This window comes from Diadema setosum, chromosome 9 (genome assembly GCF_964275005.1).
Source record: "Diadema setosum chromosome 9, eeDiaSeto1, whole genome shotgun sequence".
Classification (NCBI taxonomy): domain Eukaryota; kingdom Metazoa; phylum Echinodermata; class Echinoidea; order Diadematoida; family Diadematidae; genus Diadema; species Diadema setosum.
This window is the reverse complement of record NC_092693.1, coordinates 21,460,329-21,477,316: the sequence shown is the minus strand read 5'-3', so window position 1 is coordinate 21,477,316 and position 16,988 is coordinate 21,460,329. Positions and strand designations below refer to the sequence as shown.

The 16,988-nt window shown below is 40.3% G+C and overlaps 1 protein-coding gene across 1 annotated transcript; it reads right to left on the bottom strand.

Moving 5' to 3' along the window:
* Nucleotides 1-3,524: 3,524 nt before the first annotated feature.
* LOC140233233 (neuropilin and tolloid-like protein 2) lies at nt 3,525-13,472 on the bottom strand. The gene is made up of 10 exons (XM_072313344.1): nt 13,274-13,472; nt 11,907-12,164; nt 10,102-10,253; nt 9,744-9,881; nt 8,991-9,135; nt 7,991-8,161; nt 7,089-7,298; nt 6,237-6,356; nt 5,099-5,255; nt 3,525-4,175 (listed from the first exon to the last, which is right to left on the bottom strand). Exons 1-10 carry the CDS (start codon nt 13,470-13,472, stop codon nt 3,773-3,775), a joined length of 1,953 nt encoding a protein of 650 aa, XP_072169445.1. The 3' UTR covers nt 3,525-3,772.
* Nucleotides 13,473-16,988: the final 3,516 nt, after the last annotated feature.

The window sequence follows — 16,988 nt, the reverse complement described above, 5'->3', positions numbered from 1 at the left end:
TTCAAAGATTTTAATTGGGTTTGGCGTATACGATGTCTTTATATTTTTACTTTGATAATATGATACCAGGGCCCCATTTCATAAAAAAGTCGATATGATAGCAACTCTTGCTGGAATGGCAATTGTCATAGTAACAATCCAACTTCCTGATTGGCTGTTGCTACTGGAAGTTGCCATTCCAGCAAGAGTTGCCATCCTAACATCTTTCATGAAACTAATGGGGCCCAGGTTGAGCGCGCAATGATGGTTAATTTCGTGTTTTTTAATATTTAAAATTACAAGAAACTACTTTTGACGCAGTCTGGTAGTAGTGTGACGCTAGCTATTTACATACCAAGATATAATGTTTATTCCAGAACGCTAACGCCTGATACAGCTTTGTGAAAATTTATCATCTCGTTCTTAAATGGACGACCAAACTATAATGTGTGCTAACATCATAGTATTAACATTTTGCCTTTGCTTTAACCTGCTCTTGGTTTATCTTATCCAGTGCTCGTTTGATATGGATAGTCTTGCAAGTGCACTGCTCGAAAAATTCGGAGTCGCTTGACTGCATCGTTTCAAATGATCATTTCTTTACGAACCTGGTGAATATACTGCGGAATATACTGTAATGTACACCCTGTAATGATTCATATCACTGAGATGATTAAGCCCAGATTTATCGTTTTACTTCTCAGACTTTCACTTGTGACGTGCTTAGCTTCACTTTTGCCTGCACGAAGGTTAGACCAGGGTCCCGTTTCATAAAACTTGTTATCAATAACAAGTTACGACAGTTTTTATATAAGCTACTGGAATCCTTGCATCTGATTGGCACGAGCAAATTTGTCGTAGAAATGTTGCAGTTGTCACTGATAACAAGATTTATGAAATGGGACCCAGGTCATAATTATCGAGGACAATTGTAATCATAATCCTTCAGTGAAATATTGAAATGAATAAAGATTTCAGTCGCCGTATATCCTAATCCAAGTGTTATTCGTTGCGTAATGCTTAGCGCCTATAGTAATGATTGTTGTGACGACACTGAAATGACCATAATTCAGTGCACTGGTATGAGTAGGGCCTACATGTGATTTCAATCGCTGTGGCGTGAGGGGTTTAACCGGGTAGCACCATTAGAGATTTTTATTTTCGTATTGCATGTCAGTCATTTTCTTTTTCACTGTGTGTTTTTCATGCCATTGGTAATTTATGTTGCTGCAACGCCCAAACCAGACAACGAAATATCACTAAACTGTGTCAATAAGTTGGTTTGAATGAACAGCAAATTGCTTGCCAAGTACGGGTAACCTTGGATTATTGGTATGCACATTCTCTCTGAAACTTATGAAACCATGGTTATCGGGGATATATCAAAAGACTCGGGCATAATATTTTGTTTGCTAATTCCCCACACAAATCATATATTTTCGACTTAAATTTTTGAAAATAATTTTGCCAAAATTTGCCCGACGTGAATTTCACCATGGCTTTGTCAGATCTAGAGGAAAATTATGTTACACAAAAAATGTAAGGATTTTGATGAATGTAAATGGTGAACGCAGTTACGTGTATATCTTTTTTTTTTCGGGAAAGATTACATTCTTCCCGGATTTCTTTCCCTTGACGTTTGCAGTAAACACCAAACTATGTTTCAACCGTGCTGCAATTACTGCATTAACACCAAGGAATATCGCACACTGATGTAGACCTTTTGACACGATGCTGATTAACTTCATTGATGCACAAAGCTACAGTTTTGCCAATTTGTATACTTAAACATTATTGTCAGTTCGTTATTATGTCACCAGTATTTCAGGGAAAAAGAAAATGACAGCTACCATGTAGAAATTATACATGTATATGGATGCGTTGACAATGCTTCATGTGTTAAATGTTTTTGTCTTTGTTGCTTTTGGTATTTTTGTCTTCAATTCCGTCCAATCGTGTGGTAAACAGCAATGTCACCTTATTTTAGTTTGTTCAATAAAGAAAACACATGGTCATGTATATATCGTTATTATGCCGCAATGTTTGAATGAAAATAATTTTGTGTATGCGATGCCAGTCAATATTCTTGCAGTTGTTGCTTTTACTATGCAAATCTTATACTGAATTGATTCGTCACTTTGTCAGCTAAATAAATGCAAACGCACACGAACAAGTAATTTACTCGTCTGTCGTATTCATTTAGTGACTCTGTCATTGCAGGATAATTATCATACCAAAGGTACCACTATTCTATTGCCAGCCCCACGGCACTGCCTGTTAGCGCCATCGGCATTGCCCTAGTCAAATCGAAAGTCTAACTGCCTTCCGCTTTTGTGAATGAATAGAAAGAATAGATAAAACGAAATGTTACCAACTTACTGAATTTTCTTCTCCTTTGGATGCTGAAGGCATCTTCCTTCAAGCAATAACAATCAATTATGTTTGATTATTCAAATTCATGAAATTCTTCCGTCGAGATGTTTTTATTGCAACTGATTGACAAATCAGTTGCAATTATCTTTGAGTAACATAAATGCCCACTGCGTTTTGAATGCAGACTACCACCGTAAAGTGTAACTCCCCTCGATTTTTAACAAAGTATCATACGAAAAAAAAAATCCAGAAGAGTACAAGTTTTATCAAACTCAAATACAAGATTAACAAATAGTTACAGAAGTTGAAAGTGAATACGGTTGTATGAAACACAACTATTGGTTACAACCACCTAATGCAAGCCAGCTGAGAATCTGATGATGATAATAATTGCAGCACAAGATTGTGTATGCTAAAGGGGGTATCTCATCGGGCTTGAAACTAGTTCGCGACTAGTTCGCGACTCCAGATTTTGCTAGTTGCAGAGACGTCTCCTGAAAATTCCAGAGTCTCCGATTACTCGCAAGAAATTTAAACGTTCGATTTTTTGCGAAGTCTCTGCGACGTCTCCGAGAAGTCTCCATCAGTTGCGGAGACGTCGCGGAGACTAATCATATCCGCCACTGCTGAGACGTCTCCGTGATGTCTCCGAGACGTCTCCGAGACGTCGCCGAGACCTGCTGGAGACCAGAAAAACTGGTGAGAGGTCGCGGAGACGTCTCCGCGACTCTATTTGACGTTGTTTGACCTACTTTAGAAACCACGTGACCCATCTGCGTGCTGACATCCTGCCTAGATCAAGTCAGGTGATCCTGCAACGGCTCCCTCATAATACCCATTTGAAATTTTTTGACACCTGCCATAACTCGTCTCAGAGACGTCTCCTTGGTGAGACCGCAAGACATTTTTGTGTTGGAGACGTCTCCGCGACTGCTGCGACTGATAAGTTGGAGACGTCGCGGAGACGTCTCCGTTGGTGAGATACTAGCTTTAATGTTGTTAGGTATATCTGCTATCTGCTTATACATGCATCAATCTGTACAACTGAAAAAGAGTTTGCTACAGTACTTGCAATATGAAATGAGCGAAGAACGACATGGCTGATGTTCAAAATTTCTTCGTCACGTTTATTGTCTCAAACACTATGATATGTACATTTTACATCTCGGGTATTTACAACACTGTACAATAAAAGTTGGCTTTCAGCCATGATATGATTAATAAGCGCAGACCTTATGATACATTTATTTTCGTCTACTTGTCAAATAAAATGAACACATCCCGTATCGTCTTCTCATGTCATATCGTCAATGTTAAATTTTGGCATATTAGGGGCTAGTTAAATCAATGATTGTCACTGCCGGTATCTTCCAATATCGGCTGCCGTCCTTGTAGACATCTTTAAGCGATGATTTCGTCATCATGTATCCGCATTGCCGCCACGTTTAATTGGCGGCAAGGCGTTTGCCCTCCCCGTTGGTAACGCGTTCATGTCAATCCCAGCCCCAGTCGATGTCGTCGTTGTCGACGTCGATGTCCGCGGCGATGACGGACCTCTTGAAATGGGTTCGAGTCTCTGCCCCTTGGGTGCCGACAAGCCGGTGATGCTGTGGAATTGTCCGCCGCTCCCGAGCTCGAGGTACGACGGAGGCGATGTTGATGACGTGCCCCAATTAGGCGGGGCTGACGGCGTAGATTCCGGTGATCGGTGGTCGTAGACGGAGGCGTACTGCGGAGGGCTGTCGAGCTCTCCCCCAATCCTGCCGCTTACCGTATAATTGACTAGGCCTCTTTCACGGGGTGAATCTGACACTCTATTGTTTCTGCAAAATGAAATTGAAATTGAAATACACCATCAGGGCTACATTATTTTGTACACAACAAAGTAAAGGTCAATCACTAACAAAGAACAAACAGGCCTGATCAATGTCTTAACACTTCGATATTTTCATGTCAACAGATTTGTTTCTGAGCTGAACATGATCACCAGTTTTGGCAAAGATTCTGAATTTTATAGTGCTAAGTGGGCTGAGAGAACGCTTTATCTATTTTGCATCCTTCTGAGTAGAGAATTGGGTTTACAAGTTAATTACTCATTACTCCCCCCCCCCCTCAAAAAATGCAAGTATAATACAAACCTTTTCAGACATACCATGCACGCCTAAACTTTTCGTTTGCTCAACATTTTCCCTAACTTCTTTGCTCGTATTGTTCTTTCAAGAACTTGTATGCAACTTACAGGGGAAATTTTCTTCCACATTTGTGTGGTTTAAGTGAATGAAAAATAAAAGAAGAAGAATGGAACACTAAGCGAAAGCGTGAAGAAAATCAGAATATATTTTTTGAAGTATTTCTTGATTCCACGTGCAGTCCTCTTCAGATGAACACTATACATACAGTAGATTGTGATTTCCCCTGAGTAGAACGATACAAAGAAAAAAATAAAAGTAATAACCAAAATCTTCATTGTTTATGAAAAGTACACATGAACTTGATTTGATACCGAGATATGATAGCAAAATGATTGATTATCCATGCCTTCTGGAAGAGCTCCAGGTCGAAAAACTCTTTCAATTTCATTTTGTAAGATATATGTATGTTGTGACCCCCCCCCCCCCTTGTGGTTTGAGTTTAATACATTATATTATTTATATATATACATCAGCTCCTCCCGCTTTCTCGACACACAATTGAAAAGGCGGGGAAAAGATAATAACTCCCATGATGTACTGCGATAACTGCAAACCTTGACATCGACAGGGATGAAGAGGACTCTCCAAAGCCTTGTGGGATCGGTTTGCGGTTCGACATCTTGTACAGGATACAGAAAGCCGCTATCCCCACGGCGATTATTGCTGCGCTAACACCCACGGCTATTTTCCAAGTATTTCCTGACGATCGTCCTGCGTTGAGACCAGAAAGAAACAGAAATCGTGTGCTAGTGATGATTTTAGTCTTTGCACTGTCCTTTCTTCTTCAGTACCATATATATGGATAACATGGCCAAACGGATAACCGTTTTCTTATTTGGGTAGAGAGGGGTGTCGGGGTTGAAATATCTTACTTAAAGAACCCAGGATATACTATATCCTCCGTAATATAGTCTATACTCAAATGGTCTACAGAAATACTAGTCGGCAATTGGCCATAATACAATCACGTGACTATTGCAGCGAGGCTCGAAATCGGTATATTGTGAATAGTGATGTCACATCACGGAATATAATTTCAAAAATTTGATTGGTTGCCGACGGGGCTCAAGTGAAAAGATGTTTATTCTTGTTGACCATATATATTATTGATATATATAATACATAACACTTGGCAGTCCCTAAGGAGGTGTATTTTCCCCTCGAGACAATATGTATCATTTTCGCTCAGCTCAGCGCATTGAGGAAAATATAATCTTTTGCAAAATATATAACCCGCTTGGATGTCAAGTGCTATGTTGCACCTCTGAAAAGGCAGTGTCCAGAATCTGTTTATAGCACAGAGCCTCATTTACTGCCCCACAGTGCTAACACTGTTGTAACGAAAGGAATATCGGCAAACAATTCGATATGGAGGTAGGCCAGGAGAAACTCAAAATGGCACCACGGTAAACATAACAAAGAGGTTGTAAATACACACACACACGCACAGGTTGTGTTTTATGTTTACTAATAATGTTTCACGACATCTTTGACGTTAATTCAGAGAGAAAATAAATATGAAGTCATCATAATGATTCACACGTACAAGAATTAGGGGATACAAATCTCGAGATTTGGATCGCACGTGTGAATGCGACTATAATGGCAGTAACTAATACACAGAGGTCCTTTAAAAAAAAAATGGGGATGGAGAATAGAAAGAGGAGTCAACAAATTGTCGCGGTCACTCACGGCATCCCCGCTCCTCGTCGGAGTTGTCGCCACAGTGGTCGTAGCCGTCACACACCAGCCCTTCGTCGACGCACCGGTCGTTGTCACAATGCCAGTCGCCTTCGTCACACCCGTACTGATCTGAAAAATGCCATAAAACGCCCTAAAATGTACCATACTGTAGTCCTGTCACCTCCAATGTCTGCTCCCTTTGATTTTTTTTAAGATAAGCTTGAAATTCCGTTAAGTTGCCAAAAACATCTGATGCAAGGAGGAAAGTTGGAAGAAAATAATTCATCTTTGACGAAAGATCTTTTGTTCTGCATTTGCAAATAATCGTGGAGGGGATCGAGTATGAGAAGAAGAATGGATTTGTAGCCTGCAATAGTCGATTAAGCTAGAATTCGGGTCAGAAAATTTGTACTGCGTGAAAGCAATGAAAGACAATTTACTGATACGCCTTGTTTTGGGGAACCTTTTTGGAGAGTCATTATCATAACAGTTCAAATTAATTAGCGTGTGTCGTATTTTGTGATCTTTTTTAACATCATCCTAACTGACCAATGACAAGAAAGAGTTTTGAAAACTCAATTCCCTTTCACAGAAAACCAATGACGGAAAAATGGGCATGACACCCCCTCCACACCACCACCACACCTAGGAAATGACGTGACGGAGCAAGAGCGACTGCAGTTGTAGCAAATGCGTAATATAAGTACAACCATATAGACCCGAACATCAGAAACAAAGTGGTAACAACACTGAATACGACATCGCGTCCATGTCTTTCATGGCAAACTCGCGTTTCCAAACCAAACTCTCGTTCCTTGAGAATAACTTTGATTTTTTTTTTTCTGGAGAATCGTCCCTCACCTACGTAATAGATGGCGTAAACCAGCTTGAACCCGCTCAGCGCCGAGTTCGGCACACTATCCGATATGAACCGAACGACGCCGAAAGAATTCTGGGTTGAATAGCGCCCCACAGCGTCTCCGCAGAAGTAGCCCAGGGTCTGGGATGACTGCACACCGTTGTCTCCGTCCAGCAGTTGCACATAGTCCCCACTTGCACCGCAGTCGGCGGCTGTCGGAATGAGTACAAGAATAAGTTTAATCATGGAGAACAATGGGACTACCTGATTTCTACCCCCCCCCCTCCCCTTTCTTTCCCTATCTCGATTCCCTTCTCTTTCTTTCCCCTCTATATCAATAAATACCTCCAAAATGGTTGGCTTGCAACCAATGAAAATCCGATATGACTGATTTTGAGTCGCGGTTATGATGTTGAATAACTCCAAAATGTCTTTTTACGTCTTTGCTCAAAAGGGCCAACAGTGATTGCTAGCATTTTACATGAACCTGAATTCCTTATTATTTTTCCCCCTTTCTGCTTCCTTGCAATGTGACACTCACTGGAAATTTGAAATGAGCATTTAGGTGGAAGACTCGAGTACACCAATAATGGTTGGAAATGTTGAACGATCTGTGCTTCAATGGAAGCCACCTGCAAGAAGCACAAACGTTCACTCAGCTTGCCGGGCTTACCGAGAGGCATGCCGGGCTTACCGGGAGGCTTGCCGGGCTTACCGAGAGGCATGCCGGGCTTACCGGAAGGCATGTCGGGCTAACCGGGAAGCATGTCGGGCTTACCCGGAGGCATGCCGGGTTAACCGCGAGGCATGCCGGGCTTACCGCGAGGCATGCCGGGCTTACCGCAGGGCATGCCTGGCTTATCGGGAGGCATGTCGGGCTTACCGGGAAGTATGTCTCGCTTACCAGGAGGCATGTCCGTCTCGATCAGGTCGAAGTAGATCTTCTCGTGTGCTCGGGATGCGATGATGGTCACGGTGCAGTACTGCGAGTTCTCATAGTTCCCGTCCGGATAGGACGGGTGGGATACGATGGTCCCACCTCGCTCCGTTAGCACGGCGTGTGACAGGTCGCACACTGCGATGCAGAAAAAGAGCACAGAATCACATATGTACTAAATGACCATAGGCTACTATATATTTTTAACAGCATTCAAATCGGATAAACGTTTGGTAATCATGTTTATTTCCAAGATATTCAGAAATACAGCCCACCCCCCCCCCCCTCAAAAAAAAAAGGGGGGCCCACGTTTTAAGAGGGCTCTGCTGTGGACCCACACCGCTCACGCATCTACCATGTTCCGAATGTCAGAATAAAAGCGATTCGTATGACATGCCGAAAATGGTCGAAGTAACGTAAATCTCATTTCGTTTCTTGATTTGGTCGTTGTTCCTGGCTGGGTCCGCCTAATACATACAGATATAGCAGCTGAAACTTGAATGTAGATATGTGTAGGCCCAACAGGTAGGTATATCATCGACAGCTTGTTGCGAAGGTGTAAGACTAGATCTCAATCTACATGAGATCGATATACCGGTAATCGGTCCAGTCAAACATGAACGCGCCATACTTTATGATTATACTATGTACGATGAAAGCGTATAAGCACTACTCACCGCGTTTTACATTGATTGACAATTAACTGGCTCTATATCGCCGATCTTCGTAATAAAGATGGCGGCGACCATTGTCATCCATTATCGCCCTCTCGCATCCCGGGTTCGTGTGCCTTTAATACACAGTAATCGCTGGTGCGCACATAAGGTGATATGGTATACGCATTACAAAATGCTTTTGTCATTACATGACAGAGTCTTTGTTGAATTCATTGAATCCGAGCGGTTATCACTTATAAGAACGATACTAAAAAGTACTACAATAGTTGCACAGCTTTAAGAGCACTCACCGGAGAACTGGTTAGCACCCTCCTCGTCAGTGCTTGGGTCAGGTAGTCCGGTGTCCGAGTCGGCGTATTCGGCATAGAAGCCTTTGAACACGCTCGACGAGTCGGATCGGAACCGAACGAACAACGACTGCCCAGTGGACTCGATCTAAAACAGCATGAAGGAGAGTGAAAATGTGACATGAATTATTCTCATTCTTTCTTTCCCCCCCCCCCCCCCTTTATCTAGCTCTTCAGATATCTGCCTTTCCCTAGTTTCCCTGATGACAGGGTATTACTAGAAGTTCTGGTTTTCGTTGGCTTGCGGTGTCTTCTAGAAGCATCAGACCGACTTTCTTGACAGATGTGTCCTTAGTATACGACGTCTATGTCGGTATGCCATTTATGACGAGGTAAGGTCAACATGATGAGGGGGATGAACAAAGTACATTTCATAATTTCATCTGACAGCAAGGAGTGCATGGCAAAAAGAACAAGGATTTCCAAGATGTTAGAGTTAGTGCGACGAGAAATACACATAATTATATCAAAGGTATGCTACCTAGATTGCCTTCTTCTACAAGGTGTGTTTTTTAAACAGTCTTTTCTCACGTAAACCGGTGATAAATGGAAATCTCTGTTGAACCCCTTTAAACAGTCTTTGCTCACGTTAATGAAAATCTCTGTTGAACTCTTTGAAACAATCTTTTTCTCACTTAAATGAAAATTTCCGTTGAACCTCATTACCACTGCACTGATACAGGTAATAGTACGTACCGCGTTCTCCGAAAGAGTTGAGCTCGAGCCGCAGTATCGGTCAATGAGGGCGCTTGCCTCTGTGGGTCCGTCACGCACCTCCACGTAGTCGTAGACGCAGTTGTACGACGGCTCGAGGTCAAATGACGGAAAACGCAGCTGCAGTATAAAGATAAAAAGAACAAAAGAATAATCGTCGAAGAGTATTCAAATGGAGATCTTAACTTGCAAAAGAGTGGGTCAGGGGCTTACTTTTGACGAGCTTTATCACGATAGCAGGCGACACTATCGGTTTTGGTTCTGTTGTTATTGTCGTTGTTGTTGTTGTTGTTGTTGTTGTTGTTTTGTTTGTTCTGTTTTTTTTTATTGTTGCACATACCAGTATTGTGTTGTCCACTTTGCTACTGGTGATGACGTAGAGACACTCCTCGCCGTTACCATAGTAATCTGGAAATCCGGGTGAGTAGAAAACTCCATATTCCTCCGTGTATGTTTGATAGCATGACCCAAGGGCCGGGGTAGGTACAGGCTCTGCGTATAAACAAACGGGACATTCACAAAAGTTGATTGCAAATAGAAATGATTGGTAATTATGAATATACATAATTCTGGGGGAAAATATAAGCAAGAAAACACGAAGATATTGTATTTTGTTTCATTGTATACTGGTATTACAGATTTGATTTCCAATGAAGTCAAACTAACAAAATGGACACTATTACCAGGGCTTTTCATACTAGTACTGATGTTGCAATGGATGACTATGAGCAGTAACGGTGATGTTCTCATTATTATCATATTATTTGGGTGCAGGGGGCAACAGGTCAAAGCGGGGGGGGGGGTCCAAATCACTGTTTTCTTTGGGTAAAGGGGATACCCCCTCCCCCCCCCCCCCCCCCCCATTTAGTAGTCCATGTCGAGAAACAGAGTGGAAAGTTAAAGCTGCAATGTCAACTACGCGTGAAAATTTTTAACTCTAAGTTGTGTAATTGTGTTCAAAAGATCGCATCAAAGATGGCAGGTTTATCTACCAGCAATCATGTCATTTATAGAATCAACTCATGCTTCTCTGCAGTCGGTTATCATGTGTGTTACAACAATCAACGAGAAGGCTTTAAAAACCAGACAGGACATCTAGTTGGGGAATACAGATTGGCGATAGATCGCTGTAAAGAAACAAACAGCTTCAAGGTACTTAATACTCCGTGTGTCAAATCTAAAAGAAATTGTTATATTATCGTACTGTGTGTTTCAAACGGCACTCTCTGCCCTTTCAGTTAAAAGAAGGCGGGTCTCTGTACGTTCAAGATGGACTACTAGTATACAAATGTGTATGTATTCAGCAGATATCTGATTACTGGTACCATAATACCCTTAAGCGCGCGATTGCTTCCCCACGAGCTACAAAAGCAGTGATTCGCAAGAGCTGGTACGAGATGATCCTCTGAAGAGGTTCATTACATTACATTACAAAGAGCAGACGAGACTTGTTGAGATGGCAAACGTAAACACACATCTTTATAACTACTGCTAACGAAAGTGTAAAGCTCCTCTCTCCCACCCTCCTCAGTCCTCTCTCTCTCCCTCAATCTATCTATCTTTCTGTCTATATTGTTTTAGTATCTGCCCGTAATTTTTCTTTGCACGTAATAATTTCAAATCTTATACAGGGTTGCACATCAACAAGGAAAGTTCGTAAACAAGCCTACGCGATAGTTCCTTCCCATCCCATCCTACATAGGGAGTATGACAATACTCAATTCAAATCAAGCTATTTGATTCTTTTTCCAATATCACATTTTTTCAAATACAGCAATAATATTACAACAAATCACTGCCAAACAGTGAGGAAGATCCGTGCAAGGGTCGAAAATTTGGTTTACAAATAAATGAAGTTGGAATCTAATGCATTATGTCAACTTGTTTGTCTTCATCGTCTTCATGCTCTTATTCCAACACGTGGATAATAAATGAATACCATTTTATGTATATGTATATATATATATATATATATATATATACCTTCTTATTGGCGAAATAATGCATTACTAGTTTATTTCTTGATTCTTCGTTATGTATATATATATATAACATTTCCTCATAATAATTCATTGTAGTGCAAGCCTTGCATGGGCCAACTGCCTGAGATGATTCAGTGATAACCTCTGTAAGGACTAAACTTACCGACATAATTCTGATCCACATCCGTGATCTCCGCCCTAAATCCGCTCTGCTCGATCGACGAGTCGGTGTGGAAGACGATGTACATCTCCCGTCCCGTGCTCACGAGCGTCGGCGGGTCGTCCCGCCCGCAGAACTTGCCAAAACTCGCGTCGCCGCCGGAGCCGCCGTCGTAGACGGCCAGGTAGTCGAAGATGCAGAGCTCGAGATCGTTTGCGTTCTCGAGGTGGAAGAAGGTGAAGTAGAGTCGGACTCGTCGACCTGCGAGAGAGAGAGAGAGAGATAGAGAGAGAGAGGGAGAGAGCAGAAAGTGAATATTGTTCCATATATCGTGATTCTATACCTGAGCATTAACCGTCCAAAACTTACACATTATGAAGGATGTCAGTAAACTATGTTTAAAGCATTATTGATCTAATTTATTGAAAGCAGCGAGGTTCTAAGTTCCGATTGTCGGATTAAAAACAGAGTGAATCCTGGAAACTTTTTTTTTGAAGATTCAGATTATACGGATTGTCACCAGGTTTGAGGAATATGTTCTTTGCATGGATTGGCTAAACGCAACGAATTTATTGAGGGTGATTAATGTAGAAACTGACAGTAATTTCATGGAATACAATTAAGCGTAAACTAAATGATGAACATAACAACAACTGAAAACCATCCAATGTAGAACTTTCTGTCATTACCCTTCTTTCGCATTAGATATGATTGCATGGCATTCTTGAACAGACAGAAATAAGTATAATGTTTTTTAAGTTAATTATTATAATGTTGATATCACATTTGATTACAGTTTGTAGACTATTTCAAAACGGTTCTTTCTTGCACTCCAGTCAGATTTTGCATGGTGTTTTGCAGAAGGAATATCCTCACCAACCATTCTTTATTTCTTCCTGTTCCGCTTCCCTCTTTTTCTCCTCTTCTTGATATGTTAGAATAATCTTTGACATTTCCTCCATCGTAACCATTTTCGGTGCTATCACAATTTTAACTGAAAGTGAGTTTCTCATTATTATCAATAGACAGTTAAATAGACATTGGTTTATTCTGGTCAAACAGAAGTGATACACAACAGCCAAAAAGAGGCTATAAATTGCGTGAATTATCGTCAGTATCATCGAATTCTGTGCGAATGATTAGTAAAGTCCAATAAACAAGGTTTGCCTGCACACACAGACGGTTATGCAAACATGTACGCGCTGTAATACTAAGATTATACGTTGTTATGTTAAATTTCATGGCAAGCTTGTGTTCTTTCCAGACAGAGTTGATGAAACTGGCGAGCGAATCAATCTCTTTGTTGGTACACATTAAAAAAACAGATAAAAAGAAAAACACGTCCCTCACGTTGGAACGATTTCTCTCACCTTCTGGAGCAACCATGTGGTAATTGCAGTCGAGGTCGGACGGGTACGCGTCAGGGAAGAATGGAGACGAGATTACGTATAGCTGGCCATCGTTACTCAGCGAGACCTCAGTCTCCGAGCATGACGTTACGTAACCACATCGCAGACAGATCAATAGCAAGGCAATTGTCACTGGCAAGGTTAGCTTTCTCAGGTCCATCCCTTTCATTGAAAAAAAAATATCAAAGAAGAAGACGACTTTATTGCTAGAAATTAAACATAAAACCTCAAGACGATAACATCATTTTATTCAAGCATAAGTTACTATTGCCCGTTGCTGTCACTAAAATAATCATTTGTAGGTCAACCAAAGCAAGCAAGATCTAGAATGTTGTTCATGGCAACTGGTATGACTCCACTGCACTTCATTATTCTCCCATGTCTACAGTACATCTTGACAGTGTGAGACAACTTTACTGTTTCACATGAGGCTGATGATTGCAAGAAGTAATTGAATTATATCCCTTGAACCAAATTTCCTTTTACCCCTGACCTTTAACCTTTTACCCCATGGCCCACAACTTACTCCAAACAGTCACTATCTGGCCATATTCATATTACATACACTCATTTTCTTAAAAATACTTTGAGCCATTTTGAAAACATGGGAGAAAAATAATGAAACGTTAGCAATTTTACTTGACCTTTGACCCCATGGCCCAAATCTTTCCCCACAGAAACAATGAGTGGTAATGCACGTTCAAAGTTTAGATAAGTGTGTACATTGAGTCCTTCAAAGGTATGGAGAAAATATAGTATCAATGAGTCAGCAGTAACCAATGAAATATTACCGTTTTAATCTGAAATTTGATTCTTAACCTTTGACGAATGATCATGACCCAAAACTTCCAAAGGGAATCATTGTTAGGCAAAACATGTGGGTCGTGCACCTGTGTATATGTACTACATAATTATGTACATGCAAAAAAAAAAGGGTGAATTTAGAGCATTTTCACTTACCCCACGACGAGAAACTAATTTCCCCAGATAATTTCTACCTGCGTAATACAGGTATATACTGAGTTTCATGAAAATACCTGGAGCCATTGCAGAGATATACGGGGAAATAGTGAAAGTTTAGAATTTGACATTAAAAATGATATTTGAATTTGAGCTCCTGTGCCCCAAGTTGATAGGTACGGCTTCGCTCATTCATACTTACATTCATACTACGCCAAGTTTCATCTGGATACCACAAAAAGTTATCGAGTTACGTCTTTCAAAAGAATGAAAAAACGAACGGACGGACAACCTAAAAACAGGCCTCCAGCGACACTTGTTGGCGGAGGCATACAAAAAAAAATCCAGACTTCACAAACAACGCACTGTTTACACATGCAGTGTACAATACCGACACTACAAAGTTGAAAGGACGTGGCTTAATGGAGAAACATGAAGGGAGTTTGCCGACAAAACTCTATTCGCCCAATGACAGTGATTCAAACGGAAGTAGGATGTGATACAAAATCAAAGCCTGTCAGTATACATTAACATGTCCTTTCAGGAGCTAGGAGAAAATCCCTCCGATACTCCATTGTCTGCGTATGTTTTCATTTCCTGACTTAACCCTATGAAGAAGGAATTATCGTTTACAACTGAATACCTTTTGCTGTATTTGTGGCTTTACCACCCTATGCTGGGTGTATCAACCTGACCTCAAAAGAATGTTTTGACCAACTGACAAGAAAAGGTGTCAAGCATGCATTTAGAGAGACTTGTCTCAGTAGCAATAACCAAATGAGAACAGTCTATCTCGTAACGGTGCTAACACAATGGCCCGAATTCACGAAGGTGGTATAATCTTGTCCATGGTTTAAACCATGGACAAAGACCATGGAGCGCCAAGTGTCACATGGAATATTTCGTTACGAAATCAGTCACTTCGTCGACGAAATTATTATTTTGTAACGAAATGACAACATTTCGTAACGTGAGGTGCTGACATCATTAGATCACTCTTATTCATATTTTCATTTCAACAGTATAGAGAACTGTTTTGCAGAATAAACAGAACTTCACAATTTCCTAACTTCTCCAATCTGTATCCAATTTTGATCAAATTTTCACTGTTGTACTCAAAAGATTTCACTCTTATCAAACTAAACTATAACTGTACTGGAATTCCTCCTTGACATGGGTGGGACAATTAGTATGAGTAAGAACGGATGGGACAAACTCAACAAAGCGGCAACATTGAGGAGATAATCGAACAGAGCCAGGATAGGTGTTATGCGTTTTGGTAATAATCGTGTATTGTAAACGTCAATCTCAGGGGTCCCATCTTCGCAACTAAAAGTTGTTCGTGCCCGTGACGATCCTTACTTCAGAATTCTGACAGGGGTTGATTTTTACCTGATTTTGAGATTCTTGCAAATCATTATTCTCATTTCTCATAATCAAGATAACTTCAGAGACGTAGTGATATAATTATCATCATGGTGATAAGCTTTATAATTTCTTCTAATAATGGTTTTATCATCGTCATAACAAATTTCAATATAAGGATGATTATTATCAGTTTATTATCATAAGTTTATGAGCAGCGAGATAAACAAAATGATAGGAAAGATAAAAGGAACAATAGGGATAAATGTAAAAAGACTGACAACTACAGCAATAGTACTGAGTGTGCTAGATATATCTTTAATGAAATAGAATACTTGGAAAATCGCGAGTGAAATAATAATTTAACATGTATTGCCATGTCAGAAGTATTATGTGCAAGAAGTATCCGAAAGTAAGAAAGCAAATGATATAAAGCAGCTATAGTGATCTCCCTAATGGTGTTAGCGAATAGGGTTGGAAAGGTATTAGAATTATCAACTAGTACAACTGTATTCAGTTTTCTAATTCCTAACGATTTTTTTTTTTTCGTTTTATTAAAATGGACATGTGCAAAGGGCACATCCATGTGGCAGTATATCTAAGGCTCATGAACAAACGCATGGATCGGCTGTGTCAGGGCTAGTTATCATCTCAGTGGAAAATGGTCACCTCATACTCGTAGCATCCCTTCAAAGGTCGAACTTTTCTCAATAGACTTTTGAACTAAAAGCTGAAATATTTTACCCATTATATTTTGTTTTATTAAGTCATAAACTGACCATTCAACTGGACTGCTATGAATTTAGGACGACATCAGTGTGTACACATTTTGAGAGCGAAAAGTTCGGGTTGCTACATCACTTCTTCTCATCGACTCACACTTCACAGGACTACTAGGTCTTAATCAATAGTTTGCGGTCACTTCTGTCCTTTGACATTCAGTCATGGAATGTCAATTCGCCCTGATGGGTATGACCAGGGAGGTGGGATTCCCACCTCCCTGGTATGACGTAAAGACAAATAACTTTTGTTGGTGATAAGAGAAAGAAGAGATAGCAGATGTTTTATGTCACAACTTGAGTACACATCGTCATGATCATAAGGACTTGGCAAATAACATATCATTATTTTATTATTATTATTATTATTATTATTATTATTATTATTATTATTATTATCATTATTATTATTATTATTATTATTATTGTTATAGTTATTATCATTTTCATCATCATCATCATCTTCATCATCATCATTTTTCTATATATTGCTTCGGTATAAGACTTTGAGTTAGAGTTGTCAAAAGTGGGGAGTAAATTGAAGACGAGGGTGTGTTTTTTATGCTGTTTTT